Raw genomic sequence first — 27,567 nt, forward strand, 5'->3', positions numbered from 1 at the left:
GTTACTATGGTAACCATTGTACACAGTAGATAGATAGCCCCCCTTTAGCCTAGATATAATGATTTTATATACAACTCTTTAGTTAAGTATATTATTAACATGGGTATACATTAGAAATCTTATATATGCTTTGTCTGGATGGTGTATTATAGATGTTTGTTATGTGCTGCTTTCGGGTTGCTATGGTAACAAGACTCTTGCGATCGTAAGACTAAATGCCTGTGTTGCACAGACCCTCATGTATTATATACTAGATGTATGAAATGAAGACATATGGCTATGTTAATGCTGATTTGTATATTGGATATGGGTATATTGTGTCGTCACTTATTTTCACTGCTGTAGTATTTATGAATCTTGGGATGGGGCCAGCCGCCAGGTCGCGATCCAATCACGCCAGCCCATGGGAGAGTGGCCTATCGGCACTTGCTCCAGGGTGTTCGGCTCTCAGTTTGGTATAAATGTCACATTGGGGGTAAGTAGTTTTATGTCACATTTCTCTGTTGTCTGAAGAAGGGGGTGAAACCCCGAAACGTTACTTGCATCAAAGGTGACGGTAATACAAAAAAATACTGGTGAGTGCATCCCTTTCTATGGTATATATTGTGTGTATGTATATGTGTGTGTGTATATATATATATATATATATATTCATTGACAAAAAAATAGAGTGTAAGTTTTCTATGAAACATTTAAAAGCAAGTAAATTCTTAACTTACACTGACACGACATTGTTGATGACAAAATCACATTTGATGTGTACTATAATCTGCATCATCTAAGGTCACTCTCCCTTAAGCCCCTGGTCACATTTTTATTCCCCCGCTCCATGCAAACACCTCCTCATCCTCCCACCCCACACACAATCTCCCTTCACACTCTCACCTCTATTTCCCCCCACACACAATATGTTTCTTTACTTCTCACTCATCTTCTTAGCAACTATTGATTTGGGTGGACAATAGAATATCATAAAAAATAACATAAAAAATACCCTACTCGCAATCACACTCAATCGTATATTTTCATATAGATTAGCCCAACATGAAAATATGAATATTTCACATTACAATGTTCTCCACATCGAAGAATATGTTCTATTTATTCGTAAATAAATATTTCTACATATATCTGATGGTGTTTTTGTACAATAAATATATATATATGTACATACATACACACACACACGTTCGATTATATAGGTATAGATATACACAGATATATATGCAATATTCATATTTAATAAAGGTTTTAACAAACATTGATGCTGACATTAGGACACACAGTGCAATATTTTAGATAAGGATTTTAAAATTCTAATTGATGTTTGATTCAATAGAATCTTAAAGGGATAGTCTAGTCAAAATTAAACTTCCATGATTTAGGCAGAGCATGCAATTTTAACCATCTTTCTCATTTACTTCTACTGTCAATTGTTCTTCAGTCTCTTGGTATTTTTATTTGAAAAAGCAAGAATTTAAGTTTAGGAGGCAGCCCATTTTTGGTTCAGCACCTGGGTAGCGCTTTCTAATTGGTGGCTACATTTAGACACCAATCAGCAAGTGCTACCCAGCTTCTGAACCAAAAATGGTCCAGCTCCAAAGCTTACATTCTTGCTTTTTCAAATAAAGATACCAAGAGAATGAAGCAAAATTTATAATAGGAGTAAATTAGGAAGTTGCTTAAAATTACATGCTCTATCTGAATCATAAAAAGTTTAATTTTGACAAGACTATCCCTTTAAGCTGATAGCTCAAAGGGATAGCCCACCTAATTTTAAACTGTCATGATACAGATACAGCAGAAATTAAAATCACCTCTTTATTGTCATGCTATTTTCAGTGTATTTCTTCCTTCTCTTGAATTTCTTTTTCAGTAAGAAATGTCATCTTATATGCCAGCCCATTTTATAACACCTGTGTAGGGTGGATTTTAAAAATAGATTGCAATCAGGAGGGGTTAGACAGGTGCAGAGAGAAACCGGGCACAGCTCTTAAAGGGACAGGAAACCCCAAAATATTATTTCATGATTTGGATAGAACATACAATTTTAAACAACTTTCCAATTTACTTTTATTTTCAAATTTGTTTCATTCTCTACACTACTGGCAGCTAGCTGAACATATCTATTTAGCCAATCACAAGAGACAAATGTGTGCAGGCACCAATCAGAAGCTAGCTTCCACTAGTGTAGGATATGTGCATATTCTTTTCCAACAAGGGATACCAAGAGAAAAAAGCACATTTGAAAATAGAAGTACAATTTAAAGTGTTTTAAATTTACATGCTCTATCTGAATCATGCAACTTAAATGTTTACTTTCCTATCCCTTTAAAATATCGTAGTGAAAACAACTTTCTATGAGATATTGTTTGTTGAGGTAGAAATCAATCTATTTCTTGGACATTAACAGATGAAAAATAAAAGATTAGCTTTAGAGAAATGTGCTTGTTCATGGACAGTAATGAAATGGTATAAATAAAGTTGGGAAAAACACGAATAACCGAAACATCGATGACTGTTAGTTAACAACAGTCCGATTCTCTTCGCACCATACTTAACGCGGGTGTTTTTGACGGCTTTTTTGATAAATAAGGAGATCGTATTCAGGTCCGCGGCAGCGATGTCTGGCGAGCGTATTGACGCCAGCGAATGCAACATAGTTGACGCTTTGATAAATAGGCCCTGTATTGTTTATTTTCCCTTTGTCTCGGTCTGAGGAAGGGGTCTGTGGACCTTGAAACGTCACCATGTTATAATAAACTACAAGGATTATTTTTTCACTTGAATCTAGTGAGTGCAGTCCTTATTGAACTTATTTGATTATTTTGACTTGGCACCCTGGTTGTTGTCCTAAATAAAGTGGGAGTGCAGATACAAAAGGAGTGTATATGTATATATATATATATACACATATACACATATACACAGGGAGTGCAGAATTATTAGGCTCAATAAAAATAAATTTAAAAAAAAAAAAAAAAAAATGTGTGTATAAAAAATATATGTATTAAAAAATGTCCATGAATTAGAATAGGACAGAGTCATAGTCACCAATGTGGTATAATGCTTTAAGGAAAGCTTCAGTTCTGAGAGAATGATATCCAAAAGGAACTTGCTAGTAGATATGTCTGATCAATTGCAGTATTTTCCAATTATCCAATGGACTTATCCCTGGGTGCTGCTTGAATTAGGAAACAAGTTGCTGCTGTTTCATCAAATGGGAAAAACTCTGGGGGAAAAACACAAGCGCAACCCAGATTCAAGGAAGTAAAACAAAATGTATTAAAACACAGTGTGCTATATTGCACTTACAAGATTGCAGGTAAAAACAGGCACATCAGAGATATCCTGGCCATAAACAGCTTCACTGACAGCTCAGGATCCACTGCAAGTCCAGTATTTCAAAAGTCAAATCTTTGCAGGTTTAAACAGCTGATTGCTTCCAGGACCAGTAATGTATACAGATCCTTTGGAAATCTTTTAGCTTAAAACTCTTTAAAGGGACATTAAACACTTTGAGATGGTAATATAAAATGATAAATTTTATATAATAAAACAACTCTGGAATATACTTTCATTATTTATTTTGTCCTCTTTGCCTGTAATTCCATTCTGAAATTGTGAGCTTTTCAGTTCCTGTTAGAAGTGCAGAACCCTGTTAAATCCAGCACAACCATTGGCTGCACACTCTAGTGATCTAATTGGCCACAGCATAGAAGGTAACACAAGTTACAACATGGCAGCTCCCAGTGTTTTATAGACACTAAGGCCTCTATTTATCAAGCTGTCTACTTACCTGCATTCGCCGGCCCCAATACGCTCACCTAAGCTTGCCGCCGCGGAACTGAATACGTTCGCCAAATGTATCAAGAAAGCTGTCAAAAAGCCGCGCACCAAGTGCGCCCCCTATACCGCCGCCACCTACATAAAGTTATTAACCCCTATCCTGCCAATCCCGGACCCCGCCGCAACTAAATAAAATGTTTAACCCCTAAACCATCGCTCCCGGAGCCCACCGTCACCTACATTACATTTATTAACCCCTAATCTGCCCCCCCTACACTGCCGCCACCTAAATTATATCTATTAACCCCTAAACCTAAGTCTAACCCTAACACCCCCCTAACTTAAATATTATTTAAATTAATCTAAATAAATATTCCTATAATTAAATAAATTATTCCTATTTAAAACTAAATACTTACCTATAAAATAAACCCTAAGATAGCTACAATATAACTAATAGTTACATTGTAGCTATTTTAGGGTTTATTTTTATTTTACAGACAACTTTGTATTTATTTTAACTAGGTACAATAGCTATTAAATAGTGATTAACTATTTAATAGCTACCTAGTTAAAATAAATACAAATATACCTGTAAAATAAGACCTAACCTAAGTTACAATTACACCTAACACTATACTACCATTAAATAAATTAAATTAATTAAATACAATTACCTACAATTAAATAAAAATAACTAAAATTAACTAAGGTACAAAAAAAACCCCTCTAAATTACAGAAAATAAAAAAATTACAAGAAGTTAAAACTAATTACACCTAATCTAAGCCCGCTAATAAAATAAAAAATCCCCCCAAAATAATAAAATTCCCTACCCTAAACTAAATTACAAATAGCCCTTAAAAGGGCCTTTTGCGGGGAATTGCCCCAAAGTAATCAGCTCTATTACCTGTAAAAAAAAGATTACACCCCCCCAACATTAAAACCCACCACCCACACACCCAACCTTACTCTAAAACCCACCCAAACCCCCCCTTAAAAAAAACCTAACACTACCCCATTGAAGATGAGCTCACCCTACCTTGAGCCGTCTTCACCCAGCCGGGCCTAAGTCCTCAACGAATCCGGGCAAAGTGGTCCTCCAGATGGGCAGAAGTCTTCATCCAATCTGGCCAGAAGAGGTCCTTTAGATGGGCAGAAGTCTTCATCCAAGCGGAATCTTCTATCTTCTTCCATCCGGCGGGGAGCGGCACCATCTAGAAGACATCCGACGCGGAGCATCCATCGATCCCGATGACTAAACCAAGAATGACGGTTCCTTTAAATGACGTCATCCAAGATGGCGTCCCTTGAATTCTGATTGGCTGATGAAATCAGCCAATCGGATTGACCTCGCATTCTATTGGCTGATTGGAACAGCCAATAGAATGCGAGGTCAATCCTATTGGCTGATTGGATCAGCTAATCGGATTGAACTTCAATCAGATTGGCTGATTTCATCATATATAAAAAATATGTTAAAACATTATAAACTGTAATCACTAGAGTCACTGGCTCTCCAGAAACAGCAGTTATGAAGCAGCGGTCACAAAGACCACTGCTCCATAACCTGTCCGCCTGCTCTGAGCAGGCAGACAGACATCGCCGGAAATCAACCTGATTGGCCGTGAGTCTGCAGGGGGCGGCGTTGCACCAGCAGCTCTTGTGAGCTGCTGGTGCAATGCTGAATATGGCGAGCGTATTGCTTGCCGTATTCAGCGAGGTCTGGCGGACCTGATCCGCACTGTCGGATCAGGTCCACCAGACTTTCATAAATAGAGGCCATAGTATCCCAAATTAATTTATTTAGTTTTATGGGTTAAACATGCACTGAATTTGCTAGATATTTATTATCAACATTTATTTTGTTTTATGGGTCTAGCTTGTATCACACTTGTTGGGTATTTAGTATTAATAATATTCAGCTATTTTGAAAGGGGGGTTAACATACAGGGAGTCTATAACAAGGTCTGTAAATGGTAATTATTTTACCCCATTATGGTTGATAGCTGTAAGAGGTTAAAAGTACATTCTGAGCTTGTCATACACATTAGCATATATCAACATACACCACGCTGTGAAATTAGTTACATTGTGTATTTGATATATCTTTATAAATGTTGTTGCATGCTTTAGTTATGTAACATACACATTACCCCTGGGCGAGTGCATATCTAACTAATGAACATGAGGGTGTGTTCCTCCATGCCTTCTAATTGGCTACATCACTCATGTTGTTCTCCAATCATCTGAGGGGGAGTGTACCTTACTAATTGCTTAAAAAGTGCATGTTTGGGAGAAAAAGTTATGTTCTGTTTGGAAATCTCTTGACAAAGTCTGCTTAGAAGGCCGATGAAACGCGTAGAGTTAAAGAGTTTTAAGCTAAAAGATTTCAAAAGGATCTGCATACATTACTGGTCCTGGAAGCAATCAGCTGTTTAAACCTGCAAAGATTTGACTTTTGGAAGACTGGACTTGCAGTGGATCCTGAGCGGTCAGTGAAGCTGTTTATGGCCAGGATATCTCTGATGTGCCTGTTTTTACCTGCAATCTTGTAAGTGCAATATAGCACACTGTGTTTTAATACATCTTGTTTTACTTCCTTGAATCTGGGTTGCGCTTGTGTTTTTTCCCCAGACTATGTAAACTGTCCTCGTTTTCATGATCTGTAACAAAATCTAATTTGGTAACTTTTTACTTGAACATAATAGTGGACTGCAGAGGCTTGCATACTAGTCTAAGATTGTGAAAAAGTGACTAGAGTACAATAGGCGCATTGCGCATGCGCGAAATACGGGTTACGAGTAACTTAGAACAATTAGAGTGAGCACAGGATTTTCATGATGTCACGGATGACGGAAAAGGGGCGGAGCTACACTGACATTTTAAACGGCAGCAGGGGGAAAAGTAAGTGATTTAACTTGAAAACGGATTATCTTTAAAAACTGGCATATATTTTGAAAAAACGATCTAGGGCAACTTTATTGATACATGTTAAAACTACTTTTGTGTTGACTGTCTTTTTTTTTTTTTTTTTATATAATTTTTTATTGAAGTTCAGAAAGGTAACATATTACAATCCATTGCAAGACAGGTTACATAGCTTTTCATATGTTACAGTTGGTTATAACATGGCAGGAACAATTGAAACAAGTAGACAGACATATAACATTGAATCTCCTTATGAACATTGAACTTCTCTTGCTAGGTTTCTTATCTCTTTTTCTTATCTTGTCTTTTGAAATAAACTATGCACATATTAAGCTATTGGTGGGTTTCAGATGTCTATATTATTGTGCTAGTTTGGGAAGAGCATAATCACAGTTGGGTGTGGCTAATAAGGCCAACACCTAGGGTGGGAAGAAGAAAGAAAAAAAAAAAGAAAGAGAAAAGAAAGAAAAAAAAAAAGAGAAAAAAAAAAAAAGGGGAAAAAAGGGGGGGAAAGGGGTCACAGGTGGGGGAAAATGGGAATGGGAGGGGGAGATGACTGGCTTGTATGTCTATCGTTCCTGCTTGCTATTCAGCGTGGGAGTTAGGTCATCTGTCTCCATGTTTCCCAGATTTCTGAGTGGAGGAAGATTTTATTGTGGTGAGTGAAAATCGGGCCTTCCATTGTCTCGAGATAGGTCATGGTTCTGACAACTTCCTCCCAGGTGGGAGGGTTTTTTTGTCTCCATAATCTCGCAATGGCCAATTTGGCTGAGATAAGGATGTAGACAAGAAGTAAGGATTTTGAGGGTGAAGCTGTGTCTATGTTTAGGTGCAGCAGAGCCACTTGTGGGGAGGTCCTAAGGTGAGGAAATAGATTCCTGCATTGGTGTGAGACAGTACTCCAGAAGAGGGCAAGTTTTGGGCATTCCCACCAGATGTGTGCTGGCGAGCCCACCATCCCACATTGCCTCCAGCATAGTGGGGAGTTAATTTGGGAGATTTTAAATAGCCTGAGAGGCATGAGGTGCCATTGCGTGCAAACTTTGAGATATAATTCAAGTAGGGTAATGCAGTGGAGTGCCCGTTTGGTTATAGTTACTGCTCTGGCCCAGTCGACTTGTTCTGCTTGAAACTGGAAAGCGTGCTCCCAGGCCCTAGCATAAGCCGACCTGAGGTAAGTGGGGGAGTTCATTAAGTCTCTGTAGGAGACCGACAGGGCTCTGGGTATCTTCATGTTGTTGGCCCATCTTTTTTCCCACATAGTGGGATCACGGAGGGGCTGGCTTAGAAATCCCCAAGATTTCAGGAGGCTCCTGAGCCTCCAAAACTCAAACAAGAGAAGTTGATTCGGGTTGTAGGTATTGGTGAACTGTTCAGTGGAGAGAAACTTTTTATTGAGGTATAGGTCCGCCACGTGGAGTATCCCGTGCTCTTGCCATAGGCCAGGGTTGGAATCCCTGAGGGCCGCTAGCAGGCCCGTCAGGGAATGGATGGGAGAGGGGTGGGGAGCTATCTGAGGGAGTGAGCGTAGCCTGTCCCAGAGACGGAGGGCATGGGTAATGACTACGTTCTGTATTTTATAGTATGACCTAATGTGTTTGGGCAGCCAGATCAGGTCCCGAAGCACGAGAGGGCCGGGGAGCGCCGCCTGTTCCAGGATTTGCCACTTATTTTTACTGTCAACGTTATTCCATGCCAGAATATGGGAGAGTCTCGAGGCTTCGTGGTAATGGATTAAGTTGGGGGCGCCCGCGCCACCACTTAAGAATGGCTGTTGCAGTATTCTAGTAGCCACCCTAGGGTGTTTATTTTTCCAGATATATTTGTTGCAAATTTGTTGGAATTTGCTAATTAAGGACTTGGGGACAGGGATAGGAAGCGAACGGAATAGATATGTGAGTTTGGGAAGTAAGAGCATTTTGAATGCTGCTATGCGTCCTAGCCATGAAATGCATGGAACACTCCATTTATCAGTACTAGACTGAAAATGCTGCAGGAGGGGGTAAAAGTTAGAGTCAATTATTGTAGGGATGCTCCAAGATAGATAGACCCCCAGATGCTTAATCCGATGCTGGGACCAATTGAAAGAGTAATTTTGTTGGAGTACCGCGAGTGTCGCGTCTGGTACATTAATGACATAGGCCTCTGTCTTGTTGACATTGAGTTTGTAATAGCTAATATGCCCGAACCGGTCTAGTAGCTTGAAAAGATAGGGGAGAGGGTATAAGGGGTCGCTCAGGAATATGGTTAGATCATCCGCAAATAGTGCGGTTTTTTGTAGGGTGCCCTCAATCTCTACCCCCCGAATGTCAGGGTTAATTCTTATCGCCTCGGCCAGCGGCTCCATGACTAAGGCGAAAAGTATTGACTGTCTTTTTAACCCCTGAACCTCCAGCCTCCCACATCGCCGCCACTAAATAAACCTATTAACCCCTAAACCTCTGGCCTCCCACATCGTCGCCACTAAATAAACCTATTAACCCCTAAACCTCCGGCCTCCCACATTGGCGTCACTAAATAAACCTATTAACCCCTAAACCGCTGGTCCCCCACGTTGCAAAACACTAAATTTAACTATTAACCCCTAAACCTAACACCCCCTAACTTTAAATTACAATATAACTATCTTAAAGGGACACTAAACCCAAATTTTTTCTTTCGTGATTCAGATAGAGCATGCAATTTTAAGTAACTTTGTAATTTACTCCTATTATCAATTTTTCTTCATATTCTTGCTATCTTTATTTGAAAAAGAAGGCATGTAAGCTTTTTTGGGGTTCAGAACTCTGGACAGCACTTTTTTATTGGTGGATGAATTTATCCACCAATCAGCAAGGACAACCCAGGTTGTTCACCAAAAATGTTCCGGCATCTAAACTTACATTCTTGCATTTAAAATAAAGATACCAAGAGAATAAAGAAAATGTGATAATAGGAGTAAATTAGTAAATTGCGTAAAATGTCATGCTCTATCTGAATCATGAAAGAAAAAATTTGGGTACAGTGTCCCTTTAAAATAAATTAAAACTTACCTGTGAAATAAACATAAACCTAACTTTAAACTAAAAATTAACCTAACATTACTATTTTAATAAAATAAAAAAATAATACCAATTAAAAAATCTAAATTACAAATTTAATAAAATCTAACACTACGAAAAAAAAATTAAAAAATCTAAAATTACAAAAAATAATAAACCTTAAATTACGAAAAATAAAAAAAAACTAAGCTTATAAAAAATAATAAATGAAATTATCAAAAATAAAAACAATTACACATAATATAATAGTCCTATAAAAATAAAAAAGCCCCCCTAAAATAAAAAACACCCCCAAGCCTACAATAAACTACCAATATTCCTTAAAAGGGCCTTTTGTAGGGCATTGCACCAAGTTAAACAGCTCTTTTACCTGTAAAAAAAAAATACAAAGTCCCCCCAACAGTAAAACCTACCACCCAACCAACCCTCCAAAATAAAAAAACTAACTTTAAAAAAAACCTAAGCTACCCATTGCCCCTAAAGGGGCATTTGTATGGGCATTGCCCTTAAAGGGCATTCAGCTCTTTTTTCATTGCCCTTAAAAGATCATTCAGCTCTTTTTAAAAAGCTAAAACCCCTAATCTAAATGGTTCCTGAAGTCCGGACATCCATCTCTATCCAGGCGGCAAGAAGTCTTCATCCAAGGGAAATATCTTCATCCATCCTGGAAGCCAAATACATCCTGCACGGGGCGTCCTCTTCATATGGTCACTGCCGTACACTGAAGTTGAATGCAAGGTAGCCGTTTTAAAATGGCGTACCTTGCATTCCTATTGGCTGATTTGATTATTCAATTCAAATCAGCCAATAGGATGAGAGTTACTGAAATCCTATTGGCTGTTCAAAATGGCTAATAGGATAAGAGCTACTGAAATCCTATTGGCTGATTTGAACAGCCAATAGGATTTCAGTAGCACTCATGCTATTGGCCGATATAGATATATATATATATATATTATAAATGAAAAGAACATTTTCTTCTATGTGAAGAACATTGGAATGTAAATATTCATAACTACCTTCAGGTTTAGCACTGTAGATCTAATGCAGTGTCGGGTTAGTTCTTTTTTTAAAGTGTGCTGCATTGAAGTCTATGGGGAGAAGAAGTTTACGTGGTCGCGATATCTGAAGTTAGTGCAAATTGGGTTTCGCTCGGACCCAAACAATTTACTTTCAACTTCTAATGCGCTTGCTAAGCTGCCCGCCTTAAAAGTTTACTTCCAGTAGTGTTTGCGCTTGAGTGAAAGCACTAAATAGTGCTACACTTGTAATGTAACCAAAAATGTTTAGTTTAACTATTTATTTTTTTATTTTTTTTAAAGTACCATCTTAGCATCCATCGGTTCAGACTAATATTCCCACTTCCTGTATTATAGCATCTAACTCTTTATGTGTTGTCAGTCTTGTGCAAAGTGCAAGTGGGTATGCCAATTTCTAGGCATTCTATCTGGCCACTCAAAGGAATTGCTTTGCTACTAAATTGTGTATCTGATAATGTTAAAGCGATTCTAAAGACCGCTGCTCCATAACTTGTCCGCCTGCTTGGAGGCAGCGGACAGAAATCAATCTGATTGAATACGATTGAGTTGATTGACACCCCCTGCTAGAGGCCAATCTAAAGACCCCTGCTCCATAACTGATCTGCTGCCTCTGAAGCTGTGGTCTTGAATACTCCTATACGATCTGGCTGATTGACACTCCCTCTTAGTCCACAAATCTGCAGGGGGAGGCATTGCACTGGCAGTTCACAAGAACTGCTTGTGCAATTTTATCAATGTGCTGCGGACATGATACACTACATCGTATCATGACCGCTCTCACTATGATAAATTGGCCCCCAAAGCTTCAACAAATTGGTAATATATACAAATAAGTAAAAAAATGCTTGTTAATTGTGGTTGCTGAAATGTCCTTCTTGTGAAAGTTCAATATTGGTTCATTATGAAATTAGATTAAATGATATCTTACAGCGCTCAAAGTATCCCAATCTTGCTTCTTGATAATGGGGTACCTAGCTGCCCCTGAGATTGATATGTATTAGTAGTGAGATATCAGAAAGCGCCTAACTAGAGGCTATTGGGAGGTGGGTTAAGAGATTTAATATGCTTTTCTATCAAGTGTAGATATTCTTGGTAAAAAAACAACACAAGGTTGTATAAAGATGAATATGTAAGCAATATAAGAGTTTGATAAATTTAATACATTAAAGTAGATTTATACATATAATTAAAAACATTTAGTTAAGAACATGGATCCATGTACATATTATAAAATATTGTACAATATTAATCGATAAATAACAATTGTTTCAAAACACAAACTTATTCTAAAAATCACAGATTTGTTTTTAAAAATACTTTAGATATTGGGTTGACAAGAAATTGTTGTTATTCAATTTCTTAAAATGTAGTTTGGGTGTATTGCACCAGTATATTGAGTGTCTCTAATTCCTTAGTGGAAATATCCTCCTCCGTGAAAAATGTGAAAAAACAAATGATAATTAAAAATAATAATAATGGTATAAAAAATAAAAGTGATTCCTTTAAAGTGTTCCAGAAAAAATTCTGTGTTAAAAATAAAAATTCAAAAATTCTGTGATGAGAACAAAAAATATTAGTGTTTAAAATCGGAAATATGTAGATCAAAAATAAATAGATCAAAAATAAATTGAATAAAATATGATAAAAGTGTAGAAAATTTAACTCAAAAATTTGTAGTGATCCAAAAGTGATGATAGTGAAAAATTAGTTGGTGAAGAAAAAAAGGTTTTGTATGGTATGGGTGTAGCTCCAAATCCTTTATCAATAGTTATTTGATGGTATAAAGTAAATGTGTTGATAATGATGATTTAAAATCCTCCTTTCCTTTCTGGCAAATGCCTTGTTGTTGGAGTGTTTTCTAGGGTGTTCAGTCTATATTATAAGACTCTATCCTCATAAAACCTGTAAACAACAAAACAACATAGTGCAATAATGCTACAAATAGAAAAGAAAATAATGAAATATTGCTCACCAAATTCTGTCAACGCGTTTCGGCCTCTCAGTTAGGCCTTTTTCAAGACTATGTTTTCTGGTGAGTTATGGTGGCTATTTAAGGTGTGTTCTACCAATCAGGGGGTCGTGTATTTGGCGCCAAAAAACGTTAGCCTAACTTGACCCGGAAGTATTATCTTTCCCTTACGGTTTTCCTATGAACTCTTTTTTCTGTTTCATTATTCTAAGTGTTCTATTGTTGATTCTCTTTATATTGGGATTCCATTTAGTATTTTCTGCTTGGTTGCTTATATTTCGTTTGTTTTGTCCCCTCGTTAAAACCGGATGTTTGTGGTTTAGTGAAACCGGAAGTGTCAGATGTGGAAGGTTTCACTCATTGAACCGGATGTTTGTGTCTAAGTAAAACCGGAAGTGACGTCTTGTCTCTTACGTCACTTCCGGTCTACCCAGTGTTTACAAACATTGTCGGTTGCCATGACAATACCTCCGGTGTTGTGTTTTGCAGAGGTGACAGATAATTTAGCGGAGATTTCTCAGTATTTTAGGTACCAAGGGTTTGGTTCATTTTATGGATGCCTTTTATGATCGTTCCTACATGGAACGAACATACTATAGAAGAATCTACTAAGAAGTTGATACTTTAAAAAGACGATAAAAATGGATTAAGAAGACGATAAAAATGGACTTGGAAATTCGTGTAAAATTGATATTTAGAATTGGATCATATAGATTACTTTATTGCTGGAACGTGGAACGAACATATTCTTAAAAACTACTAAAAATAAATAAATACTTGAAAAAGGGGGAGAAATGAACTTGGAAATGAGTATAAAATTTATATTTAAAATAGAATATAAAATAATAAAAACTCTATTACTGGTCATAAGATTTTTAATATATTAAGAGACCCTTTGGATGTTTATTAAATTCATATAATAATAAAATACTAGAAATTAGTGCAGGTAATATATTAAAATCTAAAACTCTCAAAATGTCAAAATGTCTCTAAAAATAGTAATCTTGTTAATAATGAGGTCCTGATTTTTGCTTTTCATCTATCTGTTGGTATATTATCTGGATGGTCTGGTCCACTAATTATTATAAGCTGAAAAGGATATTAATTGGTACTAGTTATCTGAATATTGTAAAACTGGGAATAAAACTGGAGATAAATATTCTATGGATATATCTAGATCTTTTGCTTATACAGGTACTATTACTCCCAAAGTGAGGTCCTATGTTGGTGCTGAAGTGTTTGGTGACGGATAGCTTTAGGAGCTAGTATGAAAATACATGCTGATTGGCTATGTGTCATCTCGTAACTATTCGTGTAATTTGTCACTACAGTTTTACCAATTTATCATTTAAGATTAAATAAGTGTGAGAGGTCTTCCCTGTTATTCAATCCCCTAGGGTATAGACTGTCCATATCAAAGATCCATCTGGATTCGGCAGTTAGTAGACTTTTTTCGTAGTTGCCTCCTCTCCAATTCGGTTTCACTATTTGTATTCCTGTATAGTGGAAATCTTTCTTATTTCCCTGGTGATGATTTGTAAAAGTGTCTGTACAGTGCAGTTTCTGTGTTTTTGTGTTTGATTTTTAGTAAATGCTCCCTAATTCTATCTTTAAGGACTCGGGATGTTTGTCCTATATATTGGAGCCCACAGCTACACCATATCAGATAGATTACTCCCTTGCTGGTGCATCTTATCAGGTCATTGATCCTGTACTTGACCTTCGTGTTATGCGAGATAATTTCCTTCGTTTTAATGCCTCTTTTGCACGCTTTGCAGTTCAAGCAAGGGAAGAAACCTTTAATTTCTTTCCCAAATACATCTCTAGTTTTATTCTTTATGTTTCTTGGTACACTAGGAGATAGTTTGTTTTTCAAATTCTCTGTTTTCTTGTATATAAAGACTGGTCGGGTAGTTAGCTTATCTCCTAACACCTCGTCGTCTTTAAGAAGTGGCCAGTGTTTTTCTATGATTTTTTCCACAGTTCTTCTGTTTTCGCTAAATTCTGTGATAAAAGGAATAGTGAGATGGTCATCCTCTGGGTTTATATTTGTTTTCTTAGATTTATATGTTAGAAGTTCTCTCCTCTCCCTCTGTCGTACTTCTTCGATGTTCCTATTGAGACTTTCCTCGTCATAGCCTCTTTCCAAAAATTTTTCTTTTAAGGTGGTCACTTGTTCTTCCCATTTATTTGGGTTGGACCAGTTCTTTTTGAGCCTTAGGAATTGTCCTTTCGGTATATTAGTTTTCCATCTTTCGAGGTGACAACTTGCTTTGTGTACATAGTTGTTGCAGTCCACTTCCTTAAAGAAAGTGGACGTCTCTAATTTACCATTCACGACCTCAATTCTGAGGTCCAAAAAAGTGATTTCTTTTTTGCTCATTTCATACGTGAATGTGAGGTTATTTGTGTTGTTATTCATAACATTTAATGTGTGTTGCAGGTCATCCATGGAACCTTTCCATATCATAATTATATCATCAATATATCTATTATAGAGGACCAGGTCCGCGCTCGCTGGGCATGAGTCCCAAAAGATCAGTTCCCAGTGGCCCATATACAAATTCGCATAGCTGGGCGCGAACCTGGTCCCCATGGCTGTTCCGCATACTTGTTTATAGAAAATACCATTATTAGAAAAATAATTGTGCGTAAGGATATACTGTATCCCATCCAAAATAAATTGTCTTTGTAATTCTGGTAGTTCTTCATCCTTTTCTAGGAAGAAGTTGACTGCTTCAATTCCACCTTCATGTGGTATATTGGTGTATAGGGAAGCTACGTCACACGTGACCAGTATGTAGTGTTCTTCCCATTCTATGCCCTCCAATATATTTAATATCTGGGTGGAGTCCCTCAGATAAGATGGTAATTTGGTTACATATTTTTGTAACTTCCTATCCACATATTCCGATAGATTGCTTGAGAGGCTCCCTATCCCCGAAATTATCGGTCGGCCTGGAGGTCTCTCTAGGGATTTATGCACCTTTGGGAGGTAATAAAATACTGAGGTTATAGGATGTTTTATACTGATGTATTTAAACTCCTTACCATTGAGTACCCCAGTGCTATGTGCATCTTCCAAAATTACATCCAAATCCCTCTTAAAGTTTTCAATAGGGTTTCTTTTCAGAATTTCGTAGGTTTTTTGATCCGATAGTATTCTATTGCATTCTTCCTCATAGTCAGTTCTGTTTAAGATGACAATGCCCCCACCTTTATCTGCTGGTTTTATAACCAGATTATAATTCTTTTCAAGGGACTTGATGGTATTCATCTGTTCTTTCGAAAGATTATGTTTGTGATTATTCAAACTCTTTGGTTTTATGTTTCTTATCTCATTGCATATCATTGTTTCAAAGGTCTCTATAGTGTTGCCTTTGCTGGCAACCGGATAAAAGTTGGATTTAGGTTTTAGATCCGTGTGTAGAAAAGGACTGTTACTACTGTTTCCATATTGGGATGTGTGACTTTCCAGCGGAGACTTCATAAAATGTCTTTTGAGTGTCAGTTTCCTGACAAATTCTTTCGCATTTATGAAGGTATTGAACTTGTTTAGCCCTTTTGAGGGGGCAAACGAAAGACCATAACTTAGAACTGAGGATTCTTTTTTGGTGAGTTCCTTGGAACTTAGATTAAATATGCCTTCATTTTTCGAGTTAGTGGAAATTAGAGGGTCTGCTATTCCTTTCTTGTTTAATTTTCTTCCCCCTCTCTTTCCCCTATGAGTTTTCTTTTTTCTGTTGGTGTGTGAAACTCTTCTTGGTGAGAGTTCTTTCTTTTTGTTGAGCCCCTTTCCGGGTCCTTGGTTACTCTTGGTGCTACCCCTAAAAAAGAGTGCCCTGAACCTGATGCTCTCAGTTGTTCATTGTTACTTATACTCGGTGTTGGGTTGTCTTGGTGTTTTCCTTGTGTTACTTGGGGGATTTTTCTATTGTTGTTGGTCCTGGAGTCTATTTGGTTTCCCAAAAAGTAACTGTTGTTTTCACTTTGATGTGGATTCTGTCTATGTTCCCTTCTGTTGGGATAGTATGCCTGATTGTAATCGTTATGTCTTTGTGGTCTATCTTGTTCCCAAAATGTGTTTGGGGCTTCTCTATAGTTATCAAATTGCCTCTTATTGGGTCTTAGATAATGTCTGTAGTATGGGTATTCTCGACCTCTGTCATTGTATTGGCGTGAGGGTGAATAAAAGTCTTGGTTGTTATTGCTGGTATAATATCCCCCCTTGTAAGGTGTGTCTGAGAATTGTCTGTGGTTATATTGTGGATTGTTTCTGTTCTGATAAATATGTTGTTCATTGTAGTCCCAACCCCTTCTCTGTCTGTGATGACGGAAGGATGTCCTCGGGGTCCTATTATTTGTTCTTGTATCTGATCCCTGATGCCACCTGTTAAATCTTGGCGTGTATTCTTGATTCCAAGGTGTGTTGTTTCGTCTATGCTCTCTATGGTTGGGGTTATGGTATTCGATATTTTCATCTTCTATTGGCAATCTCTGTTTATGTCTCCTCCCCCTGTGTGTAACTTGGACCCAATCTCCCTCATTTGGAATATCTGTATTTTTATTCTCCTTTGTGTCATTAATCACCTCCTCACATGTTTGATGGTTAATTTGTTCTTTTTGATTTTTTATCAGTTCTAGTTCTCTGTTTAATTTATTTGATTTTTTATTTGTGATATCCTCTCTGATTTTAGTTATCTTTTTTGTTAGACTCTCTTTCCTTTCTAGAAAATCTTTGGATTCCAGTATGAATCCTTCAGGGCCAATAAGGTTATCCTCAGTGTTTTTTATGTCAATATCGACTTTTGCTAAAATAGATTCTCTATAGTCTATAATTGATTGTATGAGTTTCCTTGAGGATTCAATTAAAATTTCTGCCCATTTCGTAAGAAAAATGGGGTCTTCTGATTGAAAGGCACAGTCCTTTCTTATGACTAGCCCCTTTGGGATTATATTAAATTCCAAGCATTTCTTCAGAAAAGAAATCTCCGCTTTAAATTTGACCTCTTGTATCAGTAGTTTTTCTAAATTTTTAAATATAGTTGCATAATCTAAATTCTCTGTGTTGGTAATGTCTGAGTCAGTAATAGAGTAGTTGATGTCTAAGGTTATATCTTGTCTCATGGATTTCGTGACTTCCATATTAGATAATAATTAGTGTGAGTTTCCCCCACTAAAACCTTCTCAAAATAATTTTCGGAATAATATTTGATAAACCCAAATGAGCTGCTGTGCGATTGCTAGGATTCAAGGAACAATTAAATTAAATGATATCTTACAGCACTCAAAGTATCCCAATCTTGCTTCTTGATAATGGGGTACCTAGCTGCCCCTGAGATTGATATGTATTAGTAGTGAGATATCAGAAAGCGCCTAACTAGAGGCTATTGGGAGGTGGGTTAAGAGATTTAATATGCTTTTCTATCAAGTGTAGATATTCTTGGTAAAAAAACAACACAAGGTTGTATAAAGATGAATATGTAAGCAATATAAGAGTTTGATAAATTTAATACATTAAAGTAGATTTATACATATAATTAAAAACATTTAGTTAAGAACATGGATCCATGTACATATTATAAAATATTGTAAAATATTAATCGATAAATAACAATTGTTTCAAAACACAAACTTATTCTAAAAATCACAGATTTGTTTTTAAAAATACTTTAGATATTGGGTTGACAAGAAATTGTTGTTATTCAATTTCTTAAAATGTAGTTTGGGTGTATTGCACCAGTATATTGAGTGTCTCTAATTCCTTAGTGGAAATATCCTCCTCCGTGAAAAATGTGAAAAAACAAATGATGATTAAAAATAATAATAATGGTATAAAAAATAAAAGTGATTCCTTTAAAGTGTTCCAGAAAAAATTCTGTGTTAAAAATAAAAATTCAAAAATTCTGTGATGAGAACAAAAAATATTAGTGTTTAAAATCGGAAATATGTAGATCAAAAATAAATAGATCAAAAATAAATTGAATAAAATATGATAAAAGTGTAGAAAATGTAACTCAAAAATTTGTAGTGATCCAAAAGTGATGATAGTGAAAAATTAGTTGGTGAAGAAAAAAAGGTTTTGTATGGTATGGGTGTGGCTCCAAATCCTTTATCAATAGTTATTTGATGGTATAAAGTAAATGTGTTGATAATAATGATGATTTAAAATCCTCCTTTCCTTTCTGGCAAATGCCTTGTTGTTGGAGTGTTTTCTAGGGTGTTCAGTCTATATTATAAGACTCTATCCTCATAAAACCTGTAAACAACAAAACAACATAGTGCAATAATGCTACAAATAGAAAAGAAAATAATGAAATATTGCTCACCAAATTCTGTCGACGCGTTTCGGCCTCTCAGGCCTTTCCAAGTCCATTTTTATCGTCTTCTTAATCCATTTTTATCGTCTTTTTAAAGTATTAACTTCTTAGTAGATTCTTCTATAGTATGTTCGTTCCATGTAGGAACGATCATAAAAGGCATCCATAAAACGAACCAAACCCTTGGTACCTAAAATACTGAGAAATCTCCGCTAAATTATCTGTCACCTCTGCAAAACACAACACCGGAGGTATTGTCATGGCAACCGACAATGTTTGTAAACACTGGGTAGACCGGAAGTGACATAAGAGACAAGACGTCACTTCCGGTTTTACTTAGACACAAACATCTGGTTCAACGAGTGAAACCTTCCACATCTGACACTTCCGGTTTCACTAAACCACAAACATCCGGTTTTAACGAGGGGACAAAACAAACAAAATATAAGCAACCAAGCAGAAAATACTAAATGGAATCCCAATATAAAGAGAATCAACAATAGAACACTTAGAATAATGAAACAGAAAAAAGAGTTCATAGGAAAACCGTAAGGAAAAGATAATACTTCCGGGTCAAGTTAGGCTAACATTTTTTTGGCGCCAAATACACGACCCCCTGATTGGTAGAACACACCTTAAATAGCCACCATAACTCACCAGAAAACATAGTCTTGAAAAAGGCCTAACTGAGAGGCCGAAACGCGTTGACAGAATTTGGTGAGCAATATTTCATTATTTTCTTTTCTATTTGTAGCATTATTGCACTATGTTGTTTTGTTGTTTACAGGTTTTATGAGGATAGAGTCTTATAATATAGACTGAACACCCTAGAAAACACTCCAACAACAAGGCATTTGCCAGAAAGGAAAGGAGGATTTTAAATCATCATTATTATCAACACATTTACTTTATACCATCAAATAACTATTGATAAAGGATTTGGAGCTACACCCATACCATACAAAACCTTTTTTTCTTCACCAACTAATTTTTCACTATCATCACTTTTGGATCACTACAAATTTTTGAGTTAAATTTTCTACACTTTTATCATATTTTATTCAATTTATTTTTGATCTATTTATTTTTGATCTACATATTTCCGATTTTAAACACTAATATTTTTTGTTCTCATCACAGAATTTTTGAATTTTTATTTTTAACACAGAATTTTTTCTGGAACACTTTAAAGGAATCACTTTTATTTTTTATACCATTATTATTATTTTTAATCATCATTTGTTTTTTCACATTTTTCACGGAGGAGGATATTTCCACTAAGGAATTAGAGACACTCAATATACTGGTGCAATACACCCAAACTACATTTTAAGAAATTGAATAACAACAATTTCTTGTCAACCCAATATCTAAAGTATTTTTAAAAACAAATCTGTGATTTTTAGAATAAGTTTGTGTTTTGAAACAATTGTTATTTATCGATTAATATTGTACAATATTTTATAATATGTACATGGATCCATGTTCTTAACTAAATGTTTTTAATTATATGTATAAATCTACTTTAATGTATTAAATTTATCAAACTCTTATATTGCTTACATATTCATCTTTATACAACCTTGTGTTGTTTTTTACCAAGAATATCTACACTTGATAGAAAAGCATATTAAATCTCTTAACCCACCTCCCAATAGCCTCTAGTTAGGCGCTTTCTGATATCTCACTACTAAATCATTATGAAATTAGTACAGGATTTTATATGCAGCAAACAATAGAAAAGCAAGTGCTAATTAGTGGTCTTTGAACTGAGCCCCAATAATATGGTTGATGAGTATCAGTACTTATTTTGGTCTTTAGGCTGGGTGCAGATGATCCATGGTAGTAGCATATGTGTCCATAAATTAAGTAGAAAAGGGACAATAGCAAATTACTTTTCCCCTCTGCTGGTCCAGTACGACTGGTGCAAGGTACTGAGATGGATAACTTCTATATGCGATCGCTGCAGGTAATATCCACTGTAGAAAGTCACGGTCCTTCGTCTCAGTGGGTGTATGACCCTCCTCGTAGGTACCGGAAGCACTTCTGATGTCAGTCCGTACTGTGCCTACAATAGGCTCCAGATCTTGGGGCAAGGGTTTGCTAAGAGCAGGCTGCACTAATCAGCCAAGGATAAGGCTAAAGGCTTCTTATAGCAATAGCGGTATTCCCACTGCTTAATCAATGGCAATATATTTGAAGGCAAAAGACTAGTTGGAAGCCAAAAAGCTTAAAGGGACATAATACTCATATGCTAAATCACTTGAAACTGATGCAGTATAACTGTAAAAAGCTGACAGGAAAATATCACCTGAGCATCTCTATGTAAAAAAGGAAGATATTTTACCTCACAATCTCCTCAGCTCACCAGAGTAAGTTCTGTGTAAAAAGTTATACTCAGCTGCTCCCAGCTGCAGGTAAAAAAACTAAAAAAATGAAGAAATGAACAGCAGCCAATCAGCTGTGCTGAGGTCATGAACTCTTACTGTGATCTCATGAGATTTGACTTAACTCTCATGAGATTTCATAGTAAGCTTCCTTTACCTGATTGGTGAAATAATATGAGAGTGCACGAAGCTCATCCTTTCAGATGTGTCCCGGGACAGACACACTAATATGCTGCTTAGAAATCCTTTACAATGGGAGGTGGCTACTGAGGAACTTTTGAGGTAAAATATCTTTCTTTTTTACATAGAGATGTTCAGGTGATATTTTCTAGTCAGCTTTTTACAGCTATGCTGCATCACTTTCAAGTGTTTAAACATTTGGGTATTATGGCCCTTTAAGTATTGCTCAGTTTATTTGGCCGTGCCAAACAGGTTTAAGGGAAGACAGTCAAAAACACCTGACGAGTTTCACACATGTGTTTCATTAGAGGATAATGATTCTATGAACATTTGCGCATCAGGAGTTTTTTACGGTCTTCTCTTGAACCTGTTTGGCACTGAGCAATACATAAGCTTTTTGTCTTCCGACTAGTCTTTTGCCTTCAAATATATTGATATATATATATATAAAATTATTATCATCATTTATTTGTATAGCGCCGCCACATTTTATATATATATATATATATATATATACATATACACATATATATATATATATATATATATATATATATATATATACACACACACCTATATATTCATTTAGATATATAAGTATAGATAGAAATATTTTAAAATACAAAGAACACTTTCTTCTATGTGAAGAATGTTAAAATATTACATATTAACAGTAAAAATACATTAATATATTAAAGTTGATTAAAAATGATTTTTCAACTTTTAAAGGTATTTAAAGTGATGGTGAATCCAAGCGTTTAACAAACGCTAGGATTTACCATCACTAAAAATCAAGTCGAGTTTCAGTGATCAAACATGTAAAAAAGGGTGCTAAACTTACCCTTTCTGTGCTGTTGCACATCGCTAAACTCAGAGGCTCTGGCCGCCCATGGCACATCGATCTTCTTTCAATGAGGTGCTGCTTTCATGCATGGCTATTGGTTCAGTGCTGCAAACATCACCTAAATGAAGGATATGGATGTGCTCTGAGCAGCCGGAGCTGGTGAGTTTAGTGCTGTGCAACGGCACAGAGAGGGTGAGTAGAAATGAGCGATTCATTTCCGAATTGAAATAGTGCCGAAACTACCGAATAAATCCGAATTAGTTCGGATTTATTCGGTAGATTCGGATGGCCATGGATTACACTAGTATTGTACAGTATATTAGGTTATATCACTCTGCTATGGGTTACACCTAATATACAATACATAATACTAGTCTAATATACAGCACATTCCACCTAACACATACCGAATTTCCGAACCGAATCCAGCCGAATTTATTCGAATCCGAATCAATCCGAACCAAATTGATTCAAATTTTTCCGAATTCAAATCGATCCGAACTTCGAAAAAATCCGAATCGATCCGAACTGAATTTTTTCGCCATGCACATGTCTAAGGGTGAGTTTAGCACCCTTTTTTAAATGCTTGATGACTGAAACTCCACTTGATTTTTAGTGATAGTTAATCCTAGCATTTGTTATATGCTTGGATTAACCATCACTTTAACTGGAAAGGGCTTCAAAGTGTGTGTATATATATATATATATATATATATATATATATATATATATATATATATATATATATATATATGTGTGTATATGTATATACATGTGTACACAAAAATACACACACACACACACACATATTATAGCCCTTTCCAGTCAAATACAGCATATGAATACTTTTTATTAGAAGCTGTATATATGAGTGTAATACTTTATTTAAATGTATTTATGTTGTGTTTGGTGCATTTTATTTTACCCCTTACACTTAATGCTAGGAGGCCTATTTATCAAAGGTCTGTCGGACCTGATCCGACACTGCGAATCAGGTCCGACAGACCTCGCTGAATGCGGAGAGCAATACGCTCTCCATATTCAGCATTGTACCAGCAGCTCTTGTGAGCTGCTGGTGCAACGGCACTCCCTGCAGATTCGCGGCCAATCGGCCACCAGCAGGGGGGTGTCAATCAACCTGATCGTACTCGATCGGGTTGAATTGTGGCGATCTCTGTCTGCCTCATCAGAGCAGGCGGACAGGTTATGGAGCAGCAGTCTTTACTCCATTCGGAGCTTGATAAGTGGGCCTCTTCGTCTTTACTCGCGCTAACCTGATGAGCACATATTCTGTTTGTGCTAAAGTGCACCTGTTTACTTTCAACTTGTAATACGCAAACAAGTTAACAAAATTTTCTTCTAAGTGAAGAACATAGGCATTTGAAGTATTCATAACGCACCTTTTTTTTTTTAGCATGCCCCATAGAAGACTATGGGGAAAGGAAGTTAGTGTGGTCTTGATTTCCTAACTCCAGATGTTAGCGCACCTGAGTCTTTTGCTCGCTTACTAAATTTTTCTTTCAACTTGTAATGCCAGTGCTAACATGGGAGCACTATGTATTTACCTTGAGCGCAGTTTGCACTCAAGAGCAATAAAAATGTATCACTACACTTGTTCTAAAGCTCTCCTATATACATTGTACTGGCACAAAGCTGTTACTCATAATCCCTTTTTGCAATGATAATGCTGGGTGCAGAAGATTTATATGTAAGTAGCCTGAATATGTAAATAAATTATTATTTATCAAAAAGTCAGATACCATTTCTTTTGTGATTCAGATAGAGCATGACATTTTAAGCAACTTTCTAATTTACTCCATTATCAAATTTTCTTCATTATCTTTGTTTGAAATGCAAGAATATAAGTTTAGAAGCTGGACCATTTTTGGTGAACAACCTGGGTTGTTCTTGCTGATTGGTGGATGAATTCACCCACACAAAAAAAAGTGTTGTCCGGAGTCTGAACCAAAAAAAAAAGCTTAGATGCCTTCTTTTTCAAATAAAGATAGCAAGAGAACAAAGAAAATTTGATAATAGGAGTAAATTAGAAAGTTGCTTAAAATTGCATGCTCTATCTGAACAAAAGAAAAGTGTTTGGGTTCAGTGTCCCTTTAAGAATTCCTTTAGTTTTTTATAGAAAATAACAAATGACATTTATATATTATTTACAGGTGTTGGGGTGGATGACATGTTCATTATGCTTTCAAGCTGGCAACAAACAAAAGTTAAAAGAAAAGTAGAAGAACGAATGGCAGATACATATGCAGAAGCAGCTGTCTCAGTAACAATCACAACTCTAACAGATGCCTTAGCTTTCTACATAGGGATAATGACTTCTTTTCAATCCGTGCAAACCTTTTGTATCTATACTGGGACAGCCATATTATTTTGTTTCCTCTACAACATCACCTGTTTTGGGGCTTTCCTGGCACTAAATGGTAGACGTGAGGAGAGTAATAGACATTGGCTGACTCTTACAAAAATGAAAGATCAGACTGATAGTGAGCGTTCTTCTGTATACAACGCATGCTGTGTTGGGGGATCCTATGACCAGGATACTGGTAAGGAGATTGAACATCCAATGACTCTGTTCTTCCGTAAGTATTATGGGCCTTTCCTTACAAACATCTGGACCAAGATAATTGTGATTATCTTATATTGTGGATATCTGGCCAGCAGCATTTACGGATGTTTTTATGTCCAAGAAGGGATTGAGCTGCGTAATTTGGCTCCTGACAATTCATATGTAGCTGCATTTTATGAGAAAGAAGAATTATACTTTTCAATCTATGGTCCTAGAGTAATGGTTGTTATTACTGAACAAGCAGAATACTGGAATATAGAAACCCGGGACAAAATTGAAAGCTGCTTTAAAAGCTTTGAAAATAATTCTTATGTTGAGAAGACACTATCTGAGTCGTGGTTGAGAACATATGTAAATATTGCTGAGAAATATAAATTGAATATACGCACCCAGGATTTATTTGTTACACATTTATATAACTTTTTTGCTAATGCACCTATTTATAAACAAGATGTTGACATTAAATCAAAGGAGATCATAGCATCCCGCTTTTTCATTCAGACTATTAATGTAACCACAGCAGTTGATGAGAAAGAATTGTTAAACCAGCTTCGAGACATAGCAAGTAGATGTGACATTCCACTACTAGTGTATCACCCAGCGTTTATTTACTTTGATCAATATGCTGTGATAATCCAGACTACTATTGCAAACGTCCTTATAGCTGCAGCTGCAATGTTTCTTATCTCACTACTGTTAATTCCCAACCCTCTCTGTGCATTATGGGTGACATTTTCTATTGCTTCTATTATAGTTGGTGTTACAGGATTCATGACTTACTGGGATGTTAACTTAGATTCTATATCAATGATCAACCTTGTTATTTGCATTGGGTTCTCAGTTGACTTTTCAGCTCATATTTCATATGCGTTTGTTTCTAATGTGAAATCCAATGTGAACGAGAGGATGATTGATGCTTTACATTCCCTTGGATATCCCATTCTACAGGGGGCTTTATCAACAGTTTTGGGTGTGATAGTACTTTCTGCAGCAGGAAGTTACATTTTTAGAACATTTTTCAAGATTATGTTCCTTGTTATTTCATTTGGAGCACTCCATGGTTTAGTTTTCCTTCCAGTGTTTTTATCTGTTTTGGGCAGTTGTTGCACAAAATGCTTTAAAACTGTAGTAAAAGATAAAAATGACATAAATGATTTAGAGACCTTAAATGCTCCTGAGCTTTTGAAAAACACACTAGTTACAACATTTTGAAAAGCCAATAACCTTAAAGGGACATTAAACCCCAATTTTTTCTTTGATGATTAAGATGGAGAATGCAGTTTTAAACAACTTTCTAATTTACTTCTATTCTCTAATTTGCTTCATTATTTAGATATCGTTTGTTGAAGAAATAGCACTGCACATGGGCAAGCCAATCAAACGAGGCATCTATGAGCTGCCACCAATCAGCAGCTACTGAGCCTATCTAGATATGCTTTTAAACAAAGGATATCAAGAAAATGAAGCAAATTAGATAATAGAAGTAAATTAGAAAGTTGTTTAAAATTGCATTCTCTATCTAAATCATGAAAGAAAGAATTTGGGTTTCATGTCCCTTTAAGCAATATTAGCATCTTTTTTGTTTTACACACACACATTTACATAATCGCAAACTTGCCTTGCTAACCATAAGCAGTTCCTTGTCGTTTTGAAGATTATAGAAGTGTCTTGAGTCAAGGGTCTTCATTTACTGCCTTTGTAAGTATCCTCCTGTCTGTTTATGTCTCATTGAAATAGAGCTAGCTGATGAGAGTAAAGGTTAGAACAGTGGTACATAGCTAACGTATCCTTCAATTTAATAAACACATAAATAAAAGCCTTATAAATACATATGATATTAAGAAATACTCATTGGCCTAGACTTATTTGAACCTATTCTTAAAACTGTCATGTGGAAAAAAAATGTGCAATTCAAAGAGATTTGTTCCTATCCTCTTCAAAGCAATGGAGAAGCATCTATTTTTTTTTTTAAATTATTCGCGTCTCAGCTCATAGAACTAGTATTACTGTGAATGATATTGTCATCACAAAAATGCTTTCAATACCTTACAGAGCCAACAAATTGAAACAACAACCAAACAAATCCCTATTAAACAGTCCTCACCAACATATGCAAACCCCCCCCCCCAAAAAAAAAAACCTTGAAAACAGAGGGAAATACAAATGAGACATTCACCTCATACAGAGGTGAGGCAATATATTTCACAGGGGCAAGAGAGTTTTTATGAATTCCATGTGCTTGGCTTTGTGGAACTGAACCCTCCAGAATGCCCATGGCCAGCTCCTGGAGACATATTTTGTTCTATTCATTAAAACAGACGTGAAGATATTGTATAAACATTTACATAACCTGATTTGCAAACATGTTCAATATGTGTTGTGGATGTAATTATTGTTTTCCTGCACTGCTGGTGGCTCTCGTTTGATGTGTGAGATTGCGCACCTTGCAAATTATATAAATTAATGGCAAGAACACTTAAAGG

General features: G+C 36.2%; 1 protein-coding gene across 2 annotated transcripts in view; it reads left to right on the plus strand.

The window, feature by feature from the left end:
• The window catches only part of LOC128660201 (patched domain-containing protein 3), a 144,883-nt gene extending 118,319 nt beyond the window's left edge, over positions 1 to 26,564 (plus strand). For both annotated transcript variants that reach the window (XM_053713902.1, XM_053713901.1), the window contains exon 5: positions 24,672 to 26,564. In XM_053713902.1, coding sequence (XP_053569877.1) covers positions 24,672 to 26,296 — 1,625 coding nt within the window. In that variant the 3' untranslated portion in view covers positions 26,297 to 26,564. The remainder of the gene's footprint in view (positions 1 to 24,671) is intronic.
• The last annotated feature ends 1,003 nt before the right edge of the window (positions 26,565 to 27,567 follow it).

The sequence above is a fragment of the Bombina bombina genome, chromosome 5, assembly GCF_027579735.1.
Source record: "Bombina bombina isolate aBomBom1 chromosome 5, aBomBom1.pri, whole genome shotgun sequence".
Lineage (NCBI taxonomy): Eukaryota > Metazoa > Chordata > Amphibia > Anura > Bombinatoridae > Bombina > Bombina bombina.